At 41.6% G+C, this 24582-nt stretch overlaps 2 protein-coding genes across 13 annotated transcripts in view; one reads left to right on the top strand and one right to left on the bottom strand.

Moving 5' to 3' along the window:
* Positions 1-9330, top strand: part of SCLT1 (sodium channel and clathrin linker 1) — a 93413-nt gene extending 84083 nt beyond the window's left edge. For 2 of the 4 annotated variants that reach the window (XM_061585046.1, XM_061585044.1), the window contains exons 20-23: positions 4543-4621; positions 5645-5740; positions 6772-6818; positions 8058-9326. In XM_061585046.1, the coding sequence (XP_061441030.1) occupies positions 4543-4621; positions 5645-5740; positions 6772-6818; positions 8058-8100 (265 nt within the window). In that variant the 3' untranslated portion in view covers positions 8101-9326. Of the gene's footprint in view, positions 1-4542; positions 4622-5644; positions 5741-6771; positions 6819-8057 lie in introns of all 4 variants that reach the window. The other 2 variants (XM_061585042.1, XM_061585043.1) reach the window with 2 other exon arrangements.
* Positions 9331-11552: 2222 nt separating this feature from the next.
* JADE1 (jade family PHD finger 1) overlaps positions 11553-24582 on the bottom strand; it is a 96910-nt gene continuing 83880 nt past the window's right edge. For 7 of the 9 annotated variants that reach the window (XM_061585033.1, XM_061585037.1, XM_061585039.1 and 4 more), the window contains exons 10-12: positions 22750-23280; positions 20618-20735; positions 11554-14342 (exon numbers count right to left, since the gene is read on the bottom strand). In XM_061585033.1, coding sequence (XP_061441017.1) covers positions 13447-14342; positions 20618-20735; positions 22750-23280 — 1545 coding nt within the window. In that variant the 3' untranslated portion in view covers positions 11554-13446. Of the gene's footprint in view, positions 14343-20617; positions 20736-22749; positions 23281-24582 lie in introns of all 9 variants that reach the window. The other 2 variants (XM_061585032.1, XM_061585040.1) reach the window with 2 other exon arrangements.

Raw genomic sequence — 24582 nt, forward strand, 5'->3', positions numbered from 1 at the left:
TGGAAAAGGTTCAGAAAATAGCAACCAAAATTATCAAGGGGGTGGAGCAACTCTCCTGTTGCAGCATTTGGGACTTTTTAGTTTAAAGAAAAGGTGCGTAAGAGGTGACATGATAGAAGTGTATAAAACTATGTGTGGCATGGAGAAAGTGGACAGAGAAATGTTTTTCTCCTTTGTAACAGTAGAACTCATGGACAGCCAATGAAGCTGAATGTTGGAAGATTCAGAACAGGCAAAAGAGAGTACTTCTTCACACAGAGCATAAGTGAGACTATAGACTTTGCTCCCATAAGAAGCAGCAATGGCCACCAAGTTGGATGGCTTTAAAAGAGGATTAGACAAATTCATGGAAGAAAAGGTTAGCCACAATGGCTATGCTCTGCCTTCAGAGGCAGTATGTTCTAAACACCAGTTGCTGGAAACCTCAGGAAGGGAGAGTGCTCTTGTACATATGTCCTGCTTGCGGATTTCCTACGGGCAACTGTTGGTCACTGTGAGAAGAGGATGCTGGATAAGATGGGCCATTGGCTCTTATGTTCTTAAGGAACAATCCTAACCATGTTTACTGGGAAGCGCCATTGAAGTTAGTTTCACAGCTACCGTTACAAACATGCCTTAAACTGTGGAAATAGAATTCCTATTGAATCCAGTGGGACATACGTGTTGAGACTCAGCACAGGCTAAAGCCAAGATGCCAGTCATCCCATACATGCTGGAGTGTCTTCCTCCTCTGACAGCAGCTCATTGTACTGCATCGGATGTTGCTCTATAGGGTTTCCTAACTTCTCAAAGTAGTATTTCAGGCAGTGCAGGAGCCAGCGGTGGGAAAGGAGATGAAGACAAAAGCTTTCTGTGCAGCTGTTTAGATCCCCTTAAATTAACACTATTTTGAATGAATCAGTTGTAGGTTGGCTTTCTTTTTGAATCATGGTTGTGTCTGAGTATCTTTAAGCATTTAGTTGCACAAATTTCTCATGATTTCCCAGACTAATCCTTATGGAATCATATAGCTGTTCATTATTAGGTATTAGCTACAGCAACGTTCTTTTGACATACCATCTAGTCTATTAAACAAATTACATCATCTTTTAGGGGCCTTTGAGTCCTCCTTTCATTCTTACCACTTTTTTTGGCTGGAATTTTGTAATACTTGGCAGCCATAATTGTTTATTTTAAGATATTGATTAAAAATGTTAACAGGATGAGAAACAGCTGCAGGTACTGGCAGTCTATAAAATATATAATTACTAAGAATAACTGAAGCATATTACAGCATAACTCAACAGAAAAACATCTGGAATGTGCTTTATGTGTCACATGAGAATTTTGCATTAAATGCTTCCCACAGCTGGCAGATTTATTATCTTCGCTTTACTACTAAACAGCTCACCTTTTGTTTTTTTTACTCATAAGGCCTTTGTGACACTTGAGCAATTTTCTGTAAACTTCCTTTACCTTTTTTATTAGATGAAAGTTTTGGAATATGTATCAATGATCAGGACTGATTATTGCACTGATTTTTCAATTGTATACTATGTCCCCATATAAAAAAACCTTGCATGCAATGTCACTATCTTGGCATTTTAGAATTACCATTCATTTAATATTAGCAAAACCCAAATGGGTAGCCATATTAGTTTGTTGCAGACTAACAAGTGTATTGTGTCACAAGCTTTTGTGTACAAGAATTCAATTGTCAGATGCATGAAGTGTTATTTTCATATGACAGATATATATAGATGGATACGAGGTGGGCATGTTGTTAGAGAGTAGGGCTAGGAACCTGAACAATGCAAGCGCTAGGTATGTCCTCGAATCAAAATCAGACAACCTTTAGTGAAAAGGGTAAAAGATCCAACCAGTTTAGGGTGACAGACTTCCAACTAATTTTAACTGGTGCAAAAAAATGCATTGCAGAAAATGTGAAGGTGAACAAGCTCTTGATTACTACAGTATTATTACAGACCATGGTGTGTTGCTGAAGTGGATATAGGGAAAGACTGGTGTTTGCTGCAGGAGCCTGTATGGCTGCAGGGTGGCCCATTGTTGCTGATGAGCCATTGCTTTAGGGTGGGGGCTGTCTGTTGGAAAGGACACCCATGTCCCAAGAATAGGCTGTAGAGGTCTTTGCTGGGAGCTATAGGTGACAATAATGTTCTGCTACTTTCTACTAGTCTATTCTGTATTCTGTGATACTTGGATACCTGCCAGTGTTGTCAATCTTTTTCTTTCCTTACCTTTGGTAATTTGACAAAAACTTGTAGTAAATCCTGTGGATATGACCCTGTCTGTAGCGATGGGACAAATACAGTTATATCTTGGTAATGTATCTTGGGGCTTGGTAATAAATAACGGATCAGTTGAATACTGCTTACCATGAAAACCCTATTCATAGGGTTGCCATAAGTCAGAATCGACTTGAAGGCAGTCCATTTCCATTTCCATTTGGGTGTGATTTGGGTGGTAGCTTAAACTAAATAGGTAAGTGTAGCAAGCAGTTGGTCTTCCAATATATGGTAGTGTTAAGATATCAATCACATATGGTGTCCAGAAAGTGAACCTGGTGTACAGACTTGTTCACTCAGGTTAATGGTGGATTGGAAGGTGTTGAAGTTCCCAAGCAGCTTTCTCTTTTGGATCCACATGATATCATTGTATCTCAGTTGGAGATGAGAGCTGAGGAAGGGTCATTTCAGTCATAAATATGGTATACTATGAGGTCTTGCTTGTGCCCAGCGCTGCTGATTTGTGGGGGAAGATAAAATCACAGCCAGGTATGCCAACATAGCTTCAAGTAATCATATTCCTGATAGCTTACAGTTCATCTTTCTGTGGAATGTTGGGATATAGAGCTTCTGCAGCCACATTGGCCAGAAGGGTGTTTTCTGGAAGATCACCAGTAGACTGCAGTTTCTTTTCAGTCTTCCATATTCCTTTAATAATTAAGGGCCAAACTATACATACACTAAAATACTTAATAAGGAGTTATGTATCTTGTTTTCCCTTAACTAATTACCGGAGGGGGGACTGATTCTGACTGCAAGGGCAATGTGTGAAAATGTGAGGTTTATCTCTTCACTTCTCACAGACACCACAACGGCTAGGAGCCTTAGGAAAGGATACCAATGGAGACTCCCCCCCCCGGCTCCTAGCACCATAAAGGAGGGTGGTGAACATTCTGATCTCTGTGGGGGAATGAAGAGATAAGCTTCACATTTTCATGCACTGCCTTCACAGTGAGAGTTGGTCTCTCCCACCCCTGTAATTAGTTAAGGAAAACCAAGGTACGCAGCTGCCTACTATGCATTAAATGCACATCTACTTTGGCCCCAAGTGTATTGGTGGTACAAAGCCTGAGGGAATAGAGTCCTCATAGCCAGACAACTCTGCTATGAGAGTGCTAGTGCCCAAGACAGTGAGGTGTCTAGGATTCCCCAGTTTGTGGATTTTGAAAAGCAAAAAGCTCTTGGGAAGTACCTGTGTAGATTTATTCCTGAACTTCTGTAAGATTTCTTTTCATGTATAGTTCCTTTCAGTAATACAGAGGTACAAAGAAGGCAGTGTTCATCAAAAGCTTTATAATCTCCCATTTATAGGGCAGCTAAAATCCCTGGGTCAGACAAGCCACAGATTGAAACAAGATCCAATGCTGGAGGGAGGGTTTTGGATGCCCAGCCTCATGCTTTCAAAGCCTGTTCAGAGATATGAAGCTCTATTTCTGTCATTTAAGGCAGGAGACATGACTTGTGGTGTTGGCCCAGCCATAGGAGATATAAATGCTGTGTCTGTCAGTAGTGGAGACTCTTCCTGCACACATAGAGCACCCTGTTGAAAGAGCTACATTGTGCAGTACAAAGGAGAAGACAATCATGGCTAGTTAAGAAAAGAAAAATGCCTCTCAAGTAGCTCTACAACAAAAGGTCAGAGAAAGTTCTCTGAGATGGTGCTCAGGCACTGATCAAAACAAAACTGAGCGGGATAGCGGATGCCGTCTCTAGGGCCATGCACAGTCAACAGAGACATCAAAAGAGACATTTAGGGGGCTGAGTGTCTGCCTACTCCCATTTTTTAGTTCTGGAAGCATTCAGCTTTGCACAGAATCCCATACATGACCTGCATGGAGATCATGACAAAATAATATTTAGAATTTAGAAATGACAATACTTGATAAAGATTATTCATAGGATTACATTGTGCATTTTATCAAGTGAAGCAGGGGTGCAGCATTTCCAATAGTCAGGGATGATTGCAGCTGAAGTCCAACACCTGGAGGACCATAAGTCCCCTATCCCTAATATAAAGCTTGTCTTTTTGTGACTGGATGAGATTGCAAATAGTGGTTAAAATGGGGGGAGGTCTTCATTGTGAATATGTCTAGCCCATCACATTACTGAGGATCAATCTTTTTAGGTACTATTGTTTTCATACGTCATAAAGAATTTGAGAAAGGGAGTACGTGACTGCCAAGATTCTGCTGGAAATCTGTTAGATCAACAGATACATTGATTTTCATTAATGAGTTTCTGTGATCTTGTTTCATAGAAATGAGCTGACTCGTCAAAAAAATCACACCCAGGAGTTACTTTGTCAGCTGGAAAGAGCAAATGAAAAAGTTATTGAGGTAGGATAACGAACCTCATCCAAATGTTATTCTTTAACTAGATGCACATCTTGGAACAGTATTGCTTGAACCTTATTGACATGTGTCATTGGTTTATTTATTGTATGAAGGTTTTGGGAATTCTTAGTCATTATCAGCTGGAAACCCCTATCTTGTTTTGATCATACACATTAGGGAAAGTGCTAGAAACATTTATTTTACTCCAATGAAACTAAAAATACATGCAACTTAATTCATTGCTAGTTTTGTGCTGTGATTAAAACTTTTTATTTGCTAGATGATGGTTCCTTTCTGTGAACTTTAGCTTGTCATTCTTTTCTACAATAGCAGGCTCATTTTGTAATGTATTTTTTAAAAAACAAAAATCCCTGCCACAATTAGCCCTTCTAAGTACTGGTCCTTATAGCTGTGCCTCTCTAGACTTGATGGCAACCCTCCCTGTTGACTTTTCGCCGAGCCTTGAAGACCTGGCTCTTCAGGCAGGCCTATGGGATCTCTGGGGTGGGTTAGGTTTTATACTATGTTAGCGTAGGATGGTTCTGTTAGACGAGATGTTAATACTGTGATGATTATGTATATGTTGAGATTGTATTTTATATTGTACGTCGCCCAGAGTGTCCGTTCAGTCGGACAGATGGGCGTCTGATAAATAAAATTTTATTATTTATTATTATTATAACCCCCAACCATCTGTCCTTACTCTCCTCTAAAAGCCAACTTTGATTAAAGCACTTCAGAAAAATAACCATATTCAGCTCCCACACAAGGTTGAAATTCGTATCTATAGTTAACTTCAAATTGTATTTTGTATATAAAGGAGTTGTGTCACAAGTTGCTGAAAACTGGAAATTCCTGTCAAGGTTAGAGCCAATGCATGGAGCAAAAAGTTTTCCTTTGGTACTATATATGGCTCCTGCCTTTGCCATTGACTGATTTTTCTTTTTCAATGCTTGCTTCCTGCAATATGTATGATCTGATAACATAATCTGATAACATTTGTAATGAGCTGATTCATTTATACAGAATGAAAAATTAATGATGGAACATCAAGAAAAAGTCAACAGACTTCAAAGACGACTAAGCCAGGCAGAGGAGAGGGCAGCTACAGCTTCTCAACAGGTATCTAAATATAAATCAGACCAACACTCTTATTACAGCTACATAAGCAGTCTTTTAAAAATGGCAAGTACTGGTATTTTTTGCCTAGGCTCAGGGGTTGAACAGGTGGTCACTGGGACAATTAAGAATATATGTAGAGAATCATAAATAGTGTAAAGGGCATAATAAAAGATGTCAGTCTGGGCCTTGTGGATGGGTTTCAAAATCTGGATTCACACTAAAGTTTGTACTATAAAACTGAAGTTTAAATCACCACATGGAGATTGCAACCACCAATCACTTGTAGCACAAGTTGTGCATCAAAGACAACCCCCAAACTCTCTAGGTAATTTGTTTCATTGTTGTATGGCTCTAACAGTTAGGACGTTTTTCCTGATGTCTAGTCGAAATCTGGCTTCCTGGTGTACACTCTACAACTTGAGCCCATTATTCTGTGTCCTGCACTCTGGGACGATCGAGAAGAGATCCCGGCCCTCCCCTATGTGACAACCTTTCATGTACTTGAAGAGTTTTATCATATCTCCCCTCAGTCTTCTCTTCTCAAGGCTAAACATGCCCAGTTCTTTGTCTCTCCTCATAGGACTTTGTTTCCAGTCCCTTGATGATCCTTGTTGCCCTCCCCTGGACCTGTTCCAGTTTGTCTGCATCCTTCTTGAAGTGCGGAGACCAGAACTGGATGCAGTGTTCAAGATGAGGACTAACCAGTGCTGAATAGAGGAGAACTAATAATTCATACGATTTGGAAACTATACTTTTGTTAATGCAGCCTAATATAGCATTTGCCTTTGTTGCAGCCACATCGCACTGTTGGCTCATATTCAGCTTGTGATCAACAACAGTTAGTTCCTAGACAATTAGTTCTCTATGCTATTGCAACCACCCCACAACCAGTCACTGTTATCCACCATTGGTATCGGAAGGCATTTCAAATGGATGAAAATAATTATGCAACATTGAACATTGAGCATTAACACACTAGTTCCCCAAAACGCACCAATTTCTTATGAATAAAGTCTTCCATTTTATTCTAGTTGCAGGAACAGATCTGTACATGCCCAGAAGAGTATACAGAATTTAGGTGTGTGCATTGGATTTTGACAAATCACTCATGAAAGCAGGATACCTCACAGGAATTTTAGGCTTGTCAGATGTGAAGGGGCATCTCTGAGGTGACCGAAGTTGAAGCAGGGCCCCCTGAAGGCATTTGTGGTGCCTTGACAACACAGACATTAATAAACTGCTGTAAACATCAATCTCCTAAAAGCAAATGTAATGTCTCTAAACTGAGGAAAATGTTGGAGTGGGGTGATGGGGAAGCCCACCAGGATGGAAGGAGAGCTTCATTGTATCCGACAGGTCAAGTCTGTAATCAGAGGGAATATTTCACCTGGAAAGCAAAACCGTCTTAGTTCTTCCCCACCCCAATCAATGGTAAAAGGTGCCAGCACAAAACCCCCTACATCTGTTTGCCTGCAGGTTTCTTACCCAGGGACAAGTTCCTCATAACTGCTATTTTCAGACCAATTGCCCACAAAACAGTAGAGATTGGTTCCTTTTTTTACCTTCCCTAAAACTGTAACTGCTGCCCTTGTGGGGAAACTTCTACAGCTATCCTTCTGAATTTGGCAGAATTCATATCTTAGAATGGGTGACCTTGCCTGCAAATATCATCCAATTCTACCCCGAAATGAAAAATTATTTTTTGGACACTTTTAAAGTTGCCTTACACAAAAGCTCCTGGACCTATTTGCCTGTGATTTGGAAGGATTTATCCACTCGAGTGGTTGAAATGCTCACAAACATCATCCACTTCTGTGAAAATGAAAATAAAGCTGTAGCCATTTTTAAAATTTCCCAATAGTGAAGGGATGGGGAAGGAGAAATGGACTCAGACCCCCAAGCTGAATCAGGCAGCCTTCAAATAGGATTGTTTTACAAAGTGCTGTATCAGTCTTAATTGAATCTTGTAGTCTTGTATACCCCACTTAAAATTTTCTGTTCGAATGAAAGTCAAAAACCACGTGTATGTAAGAAATTCAAAGTATGCTTTGAACCTACAGCACTGGTAAAGAATTTGCATGATCTGGATGCAATTCTATTAAATTTTGTAACTGCAATTCCTTTCCAAGTATTCATAATGATGGTGGCTTTCATACATTGAACACTCAATTTTTTTAAAAAAATCATTTGAAACACTTTTATACCTTAAGTAGATCACAGGAAATCCCCTTATCATCTCTAATTCAGATTGCATTATAATCCAATTCGTTTAAAGATTCCCACGGAAGAAACTAATTTTTTTGTTTTTTAATTACAGCTCAGTGCAATTACCATGCAGAAGAAAAAGGCTGCCTCCCTGATAGAGTTGAAAAATATTTGAAAGTAATGTATTGTTCCTCCACACAATTTATACTTTGAGGCTGCTGAAGAGCAGCATTGGACCATTATGACCTATTCACTTCTGCTTAAAAAGTGTTTGTGTTTGAGCAGAGAAGGAAACATATTGTGGCTTCTTCAAAATAAACATTAAGCACATAACTGCAAATGCATACTGAATTAAAGATGGCTTCCCTTTCTTAGCATATAGAAATAAACATAGAACGGTTTGTGTTATAGTTCTAAAGTGGAAAATCTTTCCACCAAGTTCAAATACCTACTGCTAAACTGGAAGTTTTTTACTCTACAACTAATTTATCCAGTTACATTTTACGTAATTTTGAGTTAAGCTCAGCTTTTTTAAACTAATTTATTCCTGTGGTTACAATGGGATGGGTTGAGAAAGAAAAGAGAAGACAGAGAGAATGTGAGGAAGAAGATAGAAATGAGCTGGCACGAAGGAAAGAGACGGGAAGGAAGGAAATAAAAGATTTATTGCTTATTCTTAGTCTGCTGAGAAGAATCTTCAGTGATAGATTAGATCCAAAAACAAAGAGAAAATTCAGGCACTTCCAGAGTTACCACCAAGCAGGAGTGGAAAGCGATAGAGCACACTGATAGTCACCTAGCTAGAAGTGTGAAAAGTAAGTCAAGCTGAACATCTATTCTTCTACAATATAGAGATAACTGGAATCTTGTGGAAGGAGTAGCACAGATATCAAATTAGGACACTGGGGTGTATTGCAAAATGTACAGCATTTATTCACATACAGACAAAGGCACAATTCTACTAAATATTTTAACAAAAAATACAGCCATCTTCAACTAGGTCTTTATAAATACTTCAAAAAGGGAGGAAAATAAATACAGGATTGGGCCATGTAATATAAAATAGTCATCTCTACATATACTTTATTTCTGATTCTATCTGTTTTGTCATCATGCACCTGTTTTCAAATTTGAGCAAAATGGACACCAAAGCTAGGCACATAGTGAAAAATCCTCTGTACAGGGTTTTACAAATGTAGTAATGACAGTTTTTTTCCTTTTTTAAAATAATTAAGATTTGTACACGAGACATGTATCATGTTCCATTCATTTAAAGTGTGTGTGTCCGTCCCCAAAACCTAAGAGATAGCATTCCAGTCAACATTACAGAAATTGTTTATTAAGCCTACATTTCAATGTAGTACACCAATTATAATAAAAAGAAATATCTTGGGCATTCTGCATAAGGAAAAAGGTGAAACATAACAAGAAACATCAGCTGTTTCCATATTAACAAAAGGAATGCAGTGGTAGGTAAAGATTACTGCTTTTATTTTTTAATGAGTGCTTAGTATGGCATGGAACTTATACAGCTGGTCATACTATTATTTCCCCCTATTTCTGGAGTTATGGGGGAAGCACTATTTTCTCTTTTCTTTTTTTCTTTTTTAATTTTTGGTTCAGCATTACTCAAAAATCAGAAAGCTTATTAACCTAAACATGGTGGGGCGCAAAATGGGTAAGGCATTGTTTCTGCACAAATGCTAGCATTCCTAATAGTGCAAATGTTATGTGATACCTCTTTCAAAATTGGTCATAACGTTGAATAATGTTTACTTAGAAACAAATTTATTTTATTCCTTCTATGGCTTGATGAACAACTCCCTCACAGAGCACGCTAACTGATATTTCACTCAACCCTCACCCAAAACACTCGCTGTATTGAAAAGTAAAGTCATCACATTCCTCTTTTCCTATATTTTAATAAGAACATGTCTGCTTTTAAAGCAGCAAACCTGGTCAACATACCTGTAAATACGAGTAGTTTAATTAGAAGCAGTAAAGCCGTATAAAACTTCTCATATCACTGTTTCTTTTCCAGTATTCTAAAATGTTGTTACTGTCTTAATCATGTTTAGAATTGAGGCCCCAGTCTTGATCTGTTTGTTAATCCTATTCATTCTGATCCAAACCTAGGCATGGACTACACTGAGAATACAGAGGTGTGCATGAAGGGCTGTTCCATTCACTTCGGTTCTGGAGAATTTCCCTGATTATTAAGCACTTGCTACAGCCCAGCCCTTGCCTGTGTGAAGCGCTGTGCATGCATTGGAACTCCAGGATGCAAACATCAGCTACTAGATTAGGGCTCTTCCATGCACGTTAAGGCTCAGTTCAGACAATCCTCCAGGCATTGGCTTGAGAAATCATATATAAGCCACAGAGTTGCACACTCTCCCCTCCTCTCACACATGGAGCCCCTTTCAGTTTCCTGTTTAGCACTAACCAGGGTTTGCTGTGACACCTGAATCCTCAAACTGTAGTTAAACTTTGCCCTCCAAACCAGATTTGGAAATCCACTTTGAAGTGCAGTTTATTTTTCTAATTTGGAAAACAAGAATTCACCATAGGATAAATATAGGTAGACTTAACCCAGAAACTGAGAGGAGCCAAGAGCAAAGGGAGAGACAACAGACTGTGTGAACCCACATCTTATTTCCAAATAATGGAGTTTTGTTTATTTAGGATTGTCACCTCTGTTCCAGAAGCAAATAGGGATGAATTCTGAGGGCTGGTTCCCGAAATACACGATCATGAAAATTGCTGCTAATTATATCTGTAATTCATAGGTTCACACTTTACATTTCTCCAACCAGAAAAGGTCATAACTGCTTGCATGTAAGAAAAATGTATTGTGTAAACCTCCACAGAGTTTATTATTGATTATTCAGTGACTTGCATAGCAAGATGGAACAGCAGCAATCCAGTTCTCAGTTGAAACCCCTGGAAGACTCGAGTCAAATTGCGAGGTTTCAACATTTCTTTCACAGCTATAAACTCACCTCTTGTTAGAGAAGTAACTACAATGAAAACATAGTGACTGAACACCACTGTTGATGGATTTGGAGGGCTGTCCATTAAAAAAAACACCTACCGTATATTCCGGCGTATAAGACGACTGGGCGTATAAGACGACCCCCAATTTTTGACCCTGATCCCCGTTTAAAAAGCCAGCGTCCCTCTCCCCTTTCTTCCCTGCGTGGCCAGCACCCCCTCGCCCCATAGCCCGCACCGACCTGTGGGCGGGGATGCGCTGCGCCCCGGCGCGGCCTTTGCCCACCAAGAAGTGGACGTCGCTGAGCACCTCGTTGTTGAAGAGGAAGGCGAAGCGCTCCTGCACCGTCGGCTTCATCGCCTGCTCCCACAGCACCAGCGGGCCAGAGGCGGCGGCGGAGGGCGCCGAGCAGGAGGCCGCAGGGGCAGCTGTCGGCAGCGGGTTCCCGCCTCCGCCGCCTCCTGCTGCTGCTGCTGCTGCCGCCGCCCGGTGGTTGTGCATCAGCGGAGGTGCCGCCGCGGCCTGCGGCGGCGAGAGCAGCAAAAGCAGCCCGCCGTTGGCTGCCCGAGGAGGAGCAGCCGCCGCCGCGGCCCCGTTGCTTGCCTGAGCAGCCGCGGGCGGAGGAGCAGCAGCAGCGGCGGGAGGCGGCGCAGGCGAGGCTGCCACGGAGGAGAAGGACGCAGGGAGGCTGCTGCTGCTGCTGCTCCCCACCCCGGCCGCCATTTTGCAACGGAGGAGGAGGCGGAGGAGGCCGCGCAGGGCGCCGCCTTCGCCACAGTGGAGGAGGCGGAGATGGCGGGGACGGAGGAGCAATGGGGATTCCCCTCAGGGGAGGGGACACCGGGCCAGGCTGCAAGCAGGAGAAATATTCCGGCGTATAAGACGACTGGGCGTATAAGACGACCCCCAACTTTTGAGAGGATTTTTTTGGGTTAAAAAGTCGTCTTATACGCCGGACTATACGGTAATGCTTTTTAAACTTTCTTATAATAAGGTTATGTCTGATTTTACATCCAAATTAAGTCCCAAACGTTACAGGAGCCCAAAACTACCTGTTGTCATATGTATTATAGATGCACTCTCTATAGAGACACCATCTCTAAAGGTGCAAAAAATAGACTGAATGATCTGTTCATCTTATTGCTGATGGCTTACTCTCTTTTAGTTATTGCAATTTTTAAATGATTTAATCAGAACACAAGCTCCTTCTTGGTCAAATCTAATCCATATAATGAAATCATGCTGTTAAATCGGCTTGAATGTAAAGCGCTACTCACATCTTATTGCCTTTCCATTGTATTCAAAAAATATACATATATATTTATTTCACCCTTCTCTTTTTATTTAAAGTAACCCTTGTGTGTCAGAAAATTGCATATCCCAATACATACCATTAGTGCACATTGGGAAAGGCTGCTGACTAGCACCTTTAGAAATTTGGGCATATCTTCATGGCAAATTTCAGCCTGTTTACCTGTCACAGCTTCTCCCAAGGAACCTGGGAATTGTGTGATGAGATGCTGAGAATTCTTCGTTGAAAAATCTGTCATCCATCACAGAGTTCCAATTCTCAGGGTGAAGAGGGGACGAGAAAGGAGGGGACCATGACAGCAAAATCTATTTAATCTTTGCATTGTAGACACGCTCGGTCTTTCCCACTTGAATTGTCATCAGATGGGCAGGTGCCAGCATAATATAGCAGGCTACAAATCTGCCTTCCTTTAAAGTACTTTAAGACATAGACACTCTCCAAATTAGGGGAACTGAGTAGTTTTCGAACACTCTTAGTCTGGGTTCCTTCACAATAGCACTGTGCTGCTGTTACTGCTTTAACAATCGGGCAGCTTGGTTCTATCCCTTCAGGTAGCTAATAGTCATGGCAAATTCCTCTTACCTGCTTGATGCATTTTGTGGGTAAACTCTTAATAAAGCTTCATAAGCATCTACCACCTGAATTCTAAAACAACAAAAATTGCAGACTTCTAGGACTTAGTCCTAGCACAGCCTCACAAAAGTGACAATTTAGAATGAGTTAAGCAGCGCAGGGCGATTATAACCACCATTATTAATTCATTATCCTTGTGTACTAACAGCTTGTGCTTTTCAGGGACAGAGGAAAATCCTCCGTACCTTTCACCTAAACTAGAGTTTCCTCACAAAAATATATCCCCATTAAGTGTTTGATTCTTATTTCATTTTTTAATTAGTGTTCAGCTTATTGATCAATTGGAGGAGCAAGGTCATCTTCTCAGGTGATTTCTTCAGGAAAGTTGCAAATAAAAATGGTTCTAAACTCACAGACATAAAGAAAGGTGGAGGGCAAACTCTTAGTCAAGTGCACATAAACATATTTCTACAGCCCAGAGAAAATAGGTTCACTGTTGGCTGATCTCATAGCCGTGTCTAAAGACCCTCCTCGTCACACCAATAAATAATGCAGAGTGGATTTTCTTCCCAGGCTGGGGCTTCACTGACTCTGGTGCTGCTAGTGTGTGTCACTGTCTAGTCAGGAGGCAAGGATACTTCTCCTAATAATGTCTGTCCTCCTAGGAATAGTGCTATTTGAACTGAGCCTTTGCTGCCTGCATTTCTTCTCAGCCATCTCGGTTTCTGAATCACTCATCTCAGCATCAGGGGCATACCCGTCATTCTCACTGTCCACCTTTAGGTTTGCCCTGCCTTTAGGGGAAACTCGACCCAGGCCCGAGTAAGGGTAGTTAGAATTTTGGCGACATGTCTCCTCCTGCCCTTCTCCCTGCTGTTGTCTTTCCCCTTTCTTTGGAATTCGGAATCCTCCCCAGTTTTTCACAGGGCTTCTGGGTGTTGTAGGCACTTTAACCGGAGTGGGATTATAGTTTATTTTGAAAAAAGATCCATTGCATTTAGGCACCATATCCCTCCGGGTTCCAGGCGCTGACCTGCCACTTGGGTGGTTCACGGCCCGTTTGTTTTCTAATTGCCTCTGAGACAGTTCGTTGGATCTCAGGGGTTTGTGGTTGTGTTTAGAAGATTTTTCCTTCAGTCCTACCTTCATCACATCACAATGGGAATGATTGTCTCTTCTCTTCCTGTGGTCTGCTATAACAACCCCATTCTTCTGTTGTGCTGATCCAATTTGTGCTTCTCCAAAGGTCTTTTCAAAGCTGAAAAAGCTACTGGGAGTTGCAAGGCCTTCCCTTTGGCTGGGCTGCTTGAGTAAAGATTTGTCATCGTGCCCAGAGTTCCTCCTCATTCTCTCTCTCTTCTGTGTTTTTTTCAATGAGTGACTCAATGACATGCCCATTTGCTTTCTGAAGAAAGCTGAATGCCACTTCAGATCCTCTATCTTAGGTGCATCTGGGCCCAATGGTGAACTGTTGAAGAGCACCATGTTTTCCATAGAGGAGAAAGAGGAAGGCATGCCTGGAACGAAACAAACAAATGAGTTTATGGTTATGTAAAGCTGCTTTCAGCTATTTTTGAGCTTCACAATCAAAAGGTCTAGGTGGATCCAGACTTAAGTAATGTGTTTAGCTCCCATTGAAATCAATGGGCCTTCAAGTCATGATTAATTTGTCCCACTGATTTCAACAGGTCAAATTCAGGACAAGTCTGGATCCAACCCTCTGTTTCTACTTTTCCACGTTCTTTAAAAGGTTTCTTCTTAGTACAGCTAAAACATGGGGCACCAATTTTGCAACACTGAACATGTGGCAGTAAGCTGTCTCTGTCAAACATATTTTTACTTGAAGTCAAGATTTTAATAGGGGTTTTCTGCTCTGAAAATCCCACTACTCCCTATTTAAAAACCCTATTCTTCCTCTGTATCAGACTCACTTCTATATTCCTGCTTAGTCACATGGAGGAATAATTGCGTAATTTTAATAACTATTATCATGAATAATCTGAAACTAAGGCAAGATGTTGCCTGTCTTTGTGCAAATGTATGGTGTGTCAGAATATTTTCCTTTAATCAATACCATTACTGAACTTGGCTGGAGAGTCCAACTTCAACATCTGAACAGTATTGGAGTAGATAATAATATCCTTATATTTGACACCAGACAAAATCCAGCAAAAAGCAGTCATACTTAGATCACATTTAAATCGATGCCTAGCATCTGATCCTCTGTGGTTACTTGAAAGCAAGTCCCACTGGTTTAATATCAACTTGCTTCCAATTTCGCACTGTAGTCTTTAAGCACCTAGGAGTCCCATGAATACTTGAGGCCATAAGCCTGTAAGCATCCCACTGATTTCAGCTGGACAATGATAACCTTGTTCTTAACTTTTCCACTGAAATCTATTGGACTTTTCAGTGATTAATTGGCTTATTAGGTGGAATTTAAGTCCCAGTGAAATCAACAGGGTATTGAGTATGTTGGGAAAACAAAAAAACTAAGTGTAAATCTGGAAATACACTCTGCAAAGCTTCAGAGTTTGTATTTTCATTGGCACAAAGATGTAAAATTTTGAAGCCATGAGAAAAAAGCCTGGGTTTTAGGGGGGAGGGGAAACAAATTTTGGGGGAAATTGATAAATATTAATACTGTTTTAACAAAGTGATTTTCAATCTGTATTTTAGGAATGTAAATTGTACTATGTATAACTTGGTTTGCCTATAAAATTACCATGTTTGATATATTAACAGTATTATTATTGCCGTTGTTGAATTTATTACCTGCCCTTCACTAGCAGGTCCCAGGGCAGGTTACAACAATTTAAAATTCAGTGTTAAAAACAATTAAAACAGATTACAATCACAGGAATAGGGTTGGTCCTGCAAACATACACCTCAAGTGTCAAAGGCTAGGTAAAGAGGTATGCCTTTAGCACTTGCTGAAAACTGTAGTGAGATGCCAGACACACCTCTGTGAGGACAGAATTCCAAAACTTAGGGGCTGCCACAGAGAATGCCTTCTCCCAGGCCACCATCCCCTAAACTTCTGAGGGTGGCAGAACTATTAAGAAGGTCCCCTAGGCTGATCTTAACACCCAAGAGGGTCTGCAGGGAAGGAGGCAGTCTCTCAGATATTTGGGGCCTAGGTCGTTTGGCTTTAAACACTACCATGAGCACATTAATTTGGACCTGGAACTGGCAACCAATGCAACTGTTTTAAAACAAGAGTTATATGAGATCTGAAAGCAACCTCAGCCAGTAACCCAGCTGCTGCATTTTGGACCAGTTGAAGTTTCCAAGTCATCTTCAAGGGTAACCTCACATAAAGCACATTGCAATAATCCAAACTAAAAACTACCAGAGCATGGAGTACTGTGGCCAAGTTATCATCTCCAGAAGGGGCCATAGCTGGTGAACCAGCTGGAGCCGGAAATAGGCACTCCTGGATACCAAGGCCATCTGGAGCTCAAATGACAACCTTAAATCCAGGAGTATCCCCAGGCTATGAACCTGCTCCTTCCAGGGGTGTGCAACCCCATACAGAACAGGCTCAAGAAAGAGCTGAGAAAAAGATGAAGTGAGGGAACCAAGACTAAATGAATACCGCATGAAATTTAATCAGTCTTATTTTCTCTTATTTCTACTTTTTTGTGTTGCTCTGAACTTTGGGGTGCCGCAGGGTAAGAACATAAGAACATAAGAAGAGCCTGCTGGATCAGGCCAGTGGCCCATCTAGTCCAGCATCCTGTTCTCACAGTGGCCAACCAGGTGCCTGGGGGAAGCCCGCAAGCAGGACCCGAGTGCAAGAACACTCTCCCCTCCTGAGGCTTCCGGCAACTGGTTTTCAGAAGCATGCTGCCTCTGACTAGGGTGGCAGAGCACAGCCATCATGGCTAGTAGCCATTGATAGCCCTGTCCTCCATGAATTTGTCTAATCTTCTTTTAAAGCCATCCAAGCTGGTGGCCATTACTGCATCTTGTGGGAGCAAATTCCATAGTTTAACTATGCGCTGAGTAAAGAAGTACTTCCTTTTGTCTGTCCTGAATCTTCCAACATTCAGCTTCTTTGAATGTCCACGAGTTCTAGTATTATGAGAGAGGGAGAAGAACTTTTCTCTATCCACTTTCTCAATACCATGCATAATTTTATACACTTCTATCATGTCTCCTCTGACCCGCCTTTTCTCTAAGATGGGTACCATCTTGTCCCTCATGCTGTTTAACATCTATATGAAGCCCTTGGGAGAGGTCATCAGGAGCTTTGGGGTAAGGTGTCAGCGGTATGCTGATGATACCCAGTTCTATTTCTCTGTAACATCTGAATCGGGAGAGGCCGTGCAAGCCCTTGACCGCTGCCTGGACTCAGTGGTGGGCTGGATGAGGGCCAATAAACTGAGTCTGAATTCTAGCAAGATGGAGGCACTGTGGGTTGGTGGTTCCTGAGTTAAGATAATTGGTCAGTTGCCTGCTTTAGATGGGGTCGTACTCCCTCTGAAAGAGCAGGTCCGTAGTCTAGGGGTGCTCCTGGATCCATCTTTGTCGCTAGAGGCCCAGGTGACCTCAGTGGCTAGGAGTGCCTTTTACCAGCTTCGGCTGGTAAGACAGCTGCGGCCATTTCTGGACCGGGATAGCCTGACCACTGTTGTCCACGCACTGGTAACCTCCAGGCTGGATTACTGCAATGCGCTCTATGTGGGGCTGCCCTTGAGGTTGGTCCGGAAGCTGTAGCTGGTGCAAAATGCAGCGGCAAAACTGCTCACTGGGTCAGGGTATCGCCAACATGTCACCCCGCTGCTGAAAGAATTGCACTAGCTGCCCATTTGCTACCAGGCCAAGTTCAAGGTTCTAGTTTTGGTGTACAAAGCCCTATACAGCTTGGGACCAGGATACCTGAATGACCGTCTTACTGCTTATATACCCAGTCGATCACTGCACTCTGCAGGTGAGGGCCTCCTGTAGATACCTTCTTATCAGGAGGTTCGTTCTGCACAATATAGGAAACGGACCTTCAGTGTGGCGGCACATACCCTGTGGAATTCCTTCCCTTTAAATATTAGGCAGGCGCCATCTCTGCTATCTTTTCGGCGCCTTTTGAAGACTTTCCTCTTTCAACAAGCCTTTTAAGTTGAGACCTATCCCAGTCTGCGTCTGTGTTAGAATATGTTTTTAACCCTTTTTTAAATATGTTTTAAAGCTTTTTTAAAAAAAATGTTTCTAACATTTTGTTTTAATGTATTTTAAGGTCTGTTTTTATTATGTTTTAAAGTGTTTTTAGCGTTTCTGTTTGCCACACTGGGCTCCTGCTGGGAGGAAGGGCGGGATATAAATCAAATAAATAAATAAATAAATGTTCTCCCAGTCCCTTGAGGCCTAGTTCAGAGGACAAAAAACAATTCACCAACTATGCCAACAAGAAGAAGCCCAAAAGCAAAGAAGGCACTGAATCCTTCTTCCTTTCTTTTTGGGGGAATTTAGTAAGAGGTTGGGTGCAATGCTTAAGTGTCCACAGTAACTTTGCAAGGGAAGAGGATGGGGAGAAAACCAGAACTGGCCACACCCCTGTGACCTCATTGGCCATGCCCCCATGACTTCCTAGCAGCGCTGACAGGTCCAGTGGGCACCAGCTGCCACTGGTCCTAAGTCTAGATGTATTTAAGTTTAGAGCCCATGCAAGATTGGTCGGTCACAGGTTGTGCAGCCCTAAGTGAACACATCCCATCAAGCAAGAACAGCAAACCCTGCCCTACATGCAAAAACAAGGGGATGGGGTTAGGAATTTCACAGCCCACAATAGATGGTGGCCTAACAGATACAGTGACCTGGCAGACTCATTTTATGACTAGCTGCACAATATAGGAATTCCTAGGTTGGGAGATTAATCGGGGGTTATGGTGCAGCAGCAGCAGCTTGATCATATTGCACGAAAACCAGAAAACACTTAGGGTTAGGATATGTTAACAGCTATGTCAGTGTAGCTTCGCCAAACAGTATTAAGCCAGCATTGCATGGATGTTGCACAGCCTGAGAGATAAATACACACACTACCAATGTTTTAAGATTGGGCTATCAAGCTGCTAAATTGGTGCTACTGATTAATGATTGAAATGGGAAGGTCGTTCAGGTGTAGCAGTTTCCTGCTGAATGGATACTAGCATCACTGAAGAATGTATAGTTACAACTCAGCTAGCTATTTCTTCAGGGTTTATGCTTTTAAAGCATTTTCTGACTGGCAGGCCACATTAAAAAAAGGTCGTTGTTCCACTTAGTTTCCAACTGTCTCCAAAGCACTTTGCTTGTCAGAGCAAGACACTCAGGTTTAAAGAATGCAATAAAAAGGCAGACTTTTCTAGCTCAATTCATTTTTAACATAATAGACTTGTGGAGCTCAGTTCTCCTGGCAGTATTTTCCTTCTTGGACATTTGACAAATTTCGGCCGTCGTTGAAGAGAGTCAAGTTGTCAACCATTTGTAAGAGAAGGTTAAGTGTAGCCAACTAGGATGCATTGTTCATCTTACAGCATTTATGTCACTTGCATTATAAAGAAGGAACACAAATACTTTCTAAACAAATACGGGGGTGGGATTATATATCTTGTTTCCTAATCCAGACCAGAAAATAAAAGTACAGCATTATGCATGTGGAAACTTTAAATATGATATATATACATACTTTGTCCAAACAATATTGATTTTAATTAAAAATGAACCAGTTTTACAAACTAAGATCATTTCACTTTTGGAAGTGTCTCTTCTCCTAAAATACGATTGTCAACTTGTGCTGGGTGTAGTGAGAACACACAAGGTTATTCTCTCCTCCTCTGCTAGTGGTAAAGCGTCAACAAACAAAGATTTAACTGATACACGGAAGTGACAAAAACCAAACAAATCACTACACTCACTGCACAAGAGTGTTATCAGTGTTTAAAGAGAGACAATTTAAAAAATTAACTCTGTCTTAGATTGATCTGTGCAGCACAAATATATACTATTTAACTGCTTTACTAAATTGCCACTCAATCTACAGAGGAAAGAGATTTCCTGCTAATAAATTGTGAGAATATTGTACATAGGAACAAAACCTAAGTTGCTCAAATATACACAGGTTAAGTGATCATGAATAATCTGATTTAATTGGAGGGGCAGCAAGAATAAGAATCGCAATTAAGGAGCTTGTTTTCAAGAAGAAATTTTGAGAAGATCTGAGGAAACCTACATAATGGAAGTTAAATAATGTAGGAGAAAAGTAAGCACCAGGTAGGATTCAGTCTTGCACAGAGTATAAACATAAACAGCAAGAAAAGAACTATAGAGTTTAAGTGGAGCCAGTGTACACTTTATATAAAGAGAATGGAACTGAGTAAGACTATACAGATTGATGGGTGAAGGGTTATGAAATTAATGCATCTCAGCTGCAAAAGTTTAAAGTGCAAATCTATCCAGGTTCGAGGAAGGGAAACAGATAATTCCATCCCAGAGTATGCAAACAGCTAGCGATTGGCAAATCAAAAAAACAGGCCCACTGGCAATGATTTTTAATAACCATCTACTATGGCCATCCACAAGCACCTCAATCAGTTGGAGAAATTATCAGAGCTATCCAAATTTTAAGCATTTGCTTAGTGGTTTTTGTTCAGTCTGGAGGTGCAAAAAGGGCTATGGAGGAACATAAGAAATGTCAGCCAATATAGTTCATTGCCATGCACTATAACATTACAACATTAACTTTAATTCCAGACCAGTATGCTAACCATTTTGCCATGCTGTACTTTGACCCAAAAAGAAAGACGGCAGAACTCACCGGAAACCCTTTCATGCTCCACAAGATTGGTGTAGAGATTGAATATCTGTTCTTGGACTTTGCAAACAGATCTTTTAATTTTTTCTCTTCGGGTCACCATGTATGTGAGGTTTCGTACCTAAAAAACATAGAACATGTTCTACTATTGAGACTCACATAAAGGAAATGTATCCATTATTTGGAAGTTGCCTTGAAGAAGACAATGCCCGAACAACTAACAAGGATAAAAATTCCCTGGAATCAGGGATAAAAAAAAGAAAATGTTGCAATTCAAGTGACTTGGTAAAAAAAACCATTAAGGGGAGCTTGGGGGTTTGATCTTTCCAGTCTAGAAGATGTTTTCTCATTCAGTTGTGCAGACTATCTAGCGATACTCAGTGGTGAAGGAAAGGTATGCTACACAAGCACAAAGGACCCCTCTTCTTTATTACTACTGTGCACATTAAAAGCATCAGAAGAGGAAACCAGCTGGATCAGGCCAAAGGCACATCTAGTCCAACATCGTGTTCTCAACGGTTCCAACCAGATGCCCATGGAAAGTCCGCAAGCAGGATCAGAGTGCAACAGGGCTCCCCTGCTTTGTGAATCCCAGCAACTGGTATTCAGATACAATACCTCCAACAGTGTAGAACATAACCATTTTGACTTGTAGCCATGAGTAGCCTTATCCTCCATGAATGTGTCTCATCCACTTTTGAAGCCATCCAAGTTGGTGGCTATCACTTCTTGTGGGAGCAAATTCCATAGTATAATATGCACTGTGTAAATACTTGATTCTGTCTGTCCTGAATCTTCCAACATTCAACTTCATTAAATAGACCTGAACTCTAGTATTATGAGAGGGGGAGAAAAACTGTTCTCTATCCATTTTCTCTATACCATGCATAATTTTATGCTCCTCTATCATGTCCCCTCTTATCTAAACTAAAAAGACCCAAATGTTGAAACATTTCCTCATAGGGGAATTGATCCACCCCCCTTATCATTTTAGTTGCCTTTTTCCGAACCTTTCCCAGCTCTACAATATCCTTTTTGAGCTGACTGTACATAGTATTCCAAGTGCTGTTGCACCATCTATTTGTGTAACAGCGTTATGATATTGGCACTTTTATTTTCAATACCCTTCCTAATGATCTAGCATGGAATGTGCCTTTTTCACAGCTGACACACACTAAGTCACCATCTTCATCAAGCTATCCAGTACAACCCCAAGGTCTCATTCCTGATCAGACATCTCCAGTTTAGGTCCCATAAGCAGGTATGCGGAATTTAGATTGTTTGCCCCAGTATGCACCACTTTTAAGGGGTTCTAGAACTAAGCCCTGGCATCCAAAACTCCAGAATGATGAAGCACTGTTAAAGCATCAATCAAAGGTAGCCAACCCTTTGGACCAGTTTCACATTCTCCCAGGGAGGTGTTCATGTTGCACTAAATGAATATGCCCTCCCCCCAATCTACATTACTTACCAAATAGAACATGTTATCACAGCCACACTCCACTCCGGTGATTTCTTGCAAGCACAAGAGTTCTTAAACACACATAAAGCTCTCCTGCCTGCAGGGGTTTCTCTATTTACTTTAATGAAGGGAAGAGCATGCAAGCACAAAGAGATATGTTTATAAAAGAACCCACTGTATTGAAATAACCTGGGAAGTCTACTCATGCAGAAGAAGTCTGGCTCCTATAAATTTACCCCATACAACTGCTTCTTCCATCCTCACCTTTGCAATGGGTACCTCTCAAGTCAGAGGCAATTCTTGCAGGGGCTGGGAAACAGCAAGCACAAAGGATATGGAGGGAAATCCCTATTAATTCCACATGCAGCAGCACACATCACGACACCGAGGGAAGTGCCAGAAAAGGAGGGAGGCAGTGAATGAGATAGGTGTTTAACTCTTCTTCTCCAATCATTCTGGGTGGACCTTAGTGGAATTAGATCCAAGGCCACATGCATAGACCAAAAGCTTTGTGTATATCAGCCGCACTGAGCCTATAAACTCCTTTATAAATGTGTGGCATAAGGATTCTTGTGCTTGATTCTACAGCATTCAAACATTACGATTCTGCCCTTGGTAAGGCAACCAAGGCAAAATCTGTCTTCCATACCCACCAAGGTATACAGCAGCTTACCCGCTCCAAATCCTGGCGGAGGTGGGTGAAAAGCTGTAGTCGCCTGAACAGAACGTCCTGCTCGCGTTTGGCCAGATTGTCCTCTTCATCTTTCTTTGGGGTGATCAAAGGTTTGTTGAAGTTTGATTTCCGCTTCAACTTCCAGTACTGGTACAAGAATTCTACTGAATCCTCCGGAAGCTGCAGAGCCTTGGCCACTTCTGAGGCGTTGACAAAGGCATAGAACTCATCCTCCAGTTGCTGAAGCTTCTGCTTGCGAACGCTGACCCTGTGGGCCTCCTCCTGGTTTTGATCCATGCTGTCAAAGGGCTCTATGTGAGCAGGAGGAGAACTTTCCTGTGCCCCATTCTCATTCTCCTGGCTGGTGAATTCACTGAGGTTTTCCTCATCTGGCTTCTTGGTGGAGCTGTGCTTTGGGCAGTAAGACTTGAATTTGACTTCATCATTGTCAGCCAGAATGGTCTTCATCTCCAAGCCACGGTCAAATGCACAAGTGACGTGGAAGGCTGTGCGGCAGTTTTTCACTGAACACTGCATGGGGAGGGGATGAAGGAGGTTACAGATCTTCAACATTGACACTTTATATGTTTATACTTAACAGATTGTGAAAGAACAACCATGAGATTTTGTGAGTCTTGTGCAAAATTTGGCTACTAATTTATATTATGAACTGCCTTGGCCACAAGCATGGGATTGGTCAGAAATATATTCATAGTGGCTCCAATCTCAAGAACTACAAGCCAAAGTTTGCTGAAGTAATAGCGATTTCCTGCCTTGTTCTAATTCAAATTCCCGTATCCCCAAAAGTCAAACCTGTCAGGAAGCTTCCACATTGGTGTTCAGTGCGGTATTGGAGGTTACAGTAAGGAACTGGTATAAAGCAGAGAATCTCTGAAGGTGAAGCACCCCAGAGATGGACCTCTGATGTCAACCTTAACCAAGGTTTGTCATGACTGAAAGTGGTTATCATGGCTAGGAGATACCAGTAGGCTATATACATGTCTAAACCTTCTAAGAAGCTATTTCTGCTAGTTGCTATCACATTAAAATCCTGGGTAATGAAGCCCGCATGTAGATTGTATGTGACAACACTGCATGATCTGGGAGCAGCATTATTGAGGCTAAGCAGGTGTGGGCCCAACAAACACCTAAACAGGAGACTACTACAAGCCCCACATAAGCCGCTTCCTATAGTTTTCTAATGGAAGAGCTGAGTTACAAACAAATGCTTTAAGGAACTTCTTTCAAACATACAGCTTGTGTCCTGTTCCCCTCCCCATTCCCCTCCCAACAGTCGCAGCCAATGCAAAGCAAATAGCTTATGCTTCACGGTGTGCTCTGATGGGCATTAACTAAAAGAAAATTTGCTTCATGCACTCTGCACCTCTTTTCTTCCCTTCAGGGATCTCCTCCAGCTCCAAAGAGGATGGAATAAATGAATGTCACTGACATGCCTGATGACAGGAATGTGCCACACTTAACCCAAATGTATCTAACATAAGAGAGATGTCTGCTGCACAAGGATATTTATACTGTTCTTTTGTAAAATTATCCTCCCCCTCTGTGTTTTCCTGCTCAGGTTGACTCAGCAGCCAGATATCATTTAAAAGTGCACTGCAGTGTTCAAACTGTAGAAGCTTCAGATAAATCTACTTGAATAAAATCAACAATGAGGTGCAATACAAAAGACGGTGAGACATACGTTGTCCTTTTGCCTTCCCCAATAAATGTTCTCTGACAAACAGGCGGTGGCCTAAAGGTGTGCTGAACAGTTCTCCATGCCATAAAGCTCAGTTTTACTTTGGATTCTATACTACTGTCATTTCATACATC

The sequence above is a fragment of the Rhineura floridana genome, chromosome 9 (genome assembly GCF_030035675.1).
Source record: "Rhineura floridana isolate rRhiFlo1 chromosome 9, rRhiFlo1.hap2, whole genome shotgun sequence".
NCBI lineage: Eukaryota > Metazoa > Chordata > Lepidosauria > Squamata > Rhineuridae > Rhineura > Rhineura floridana.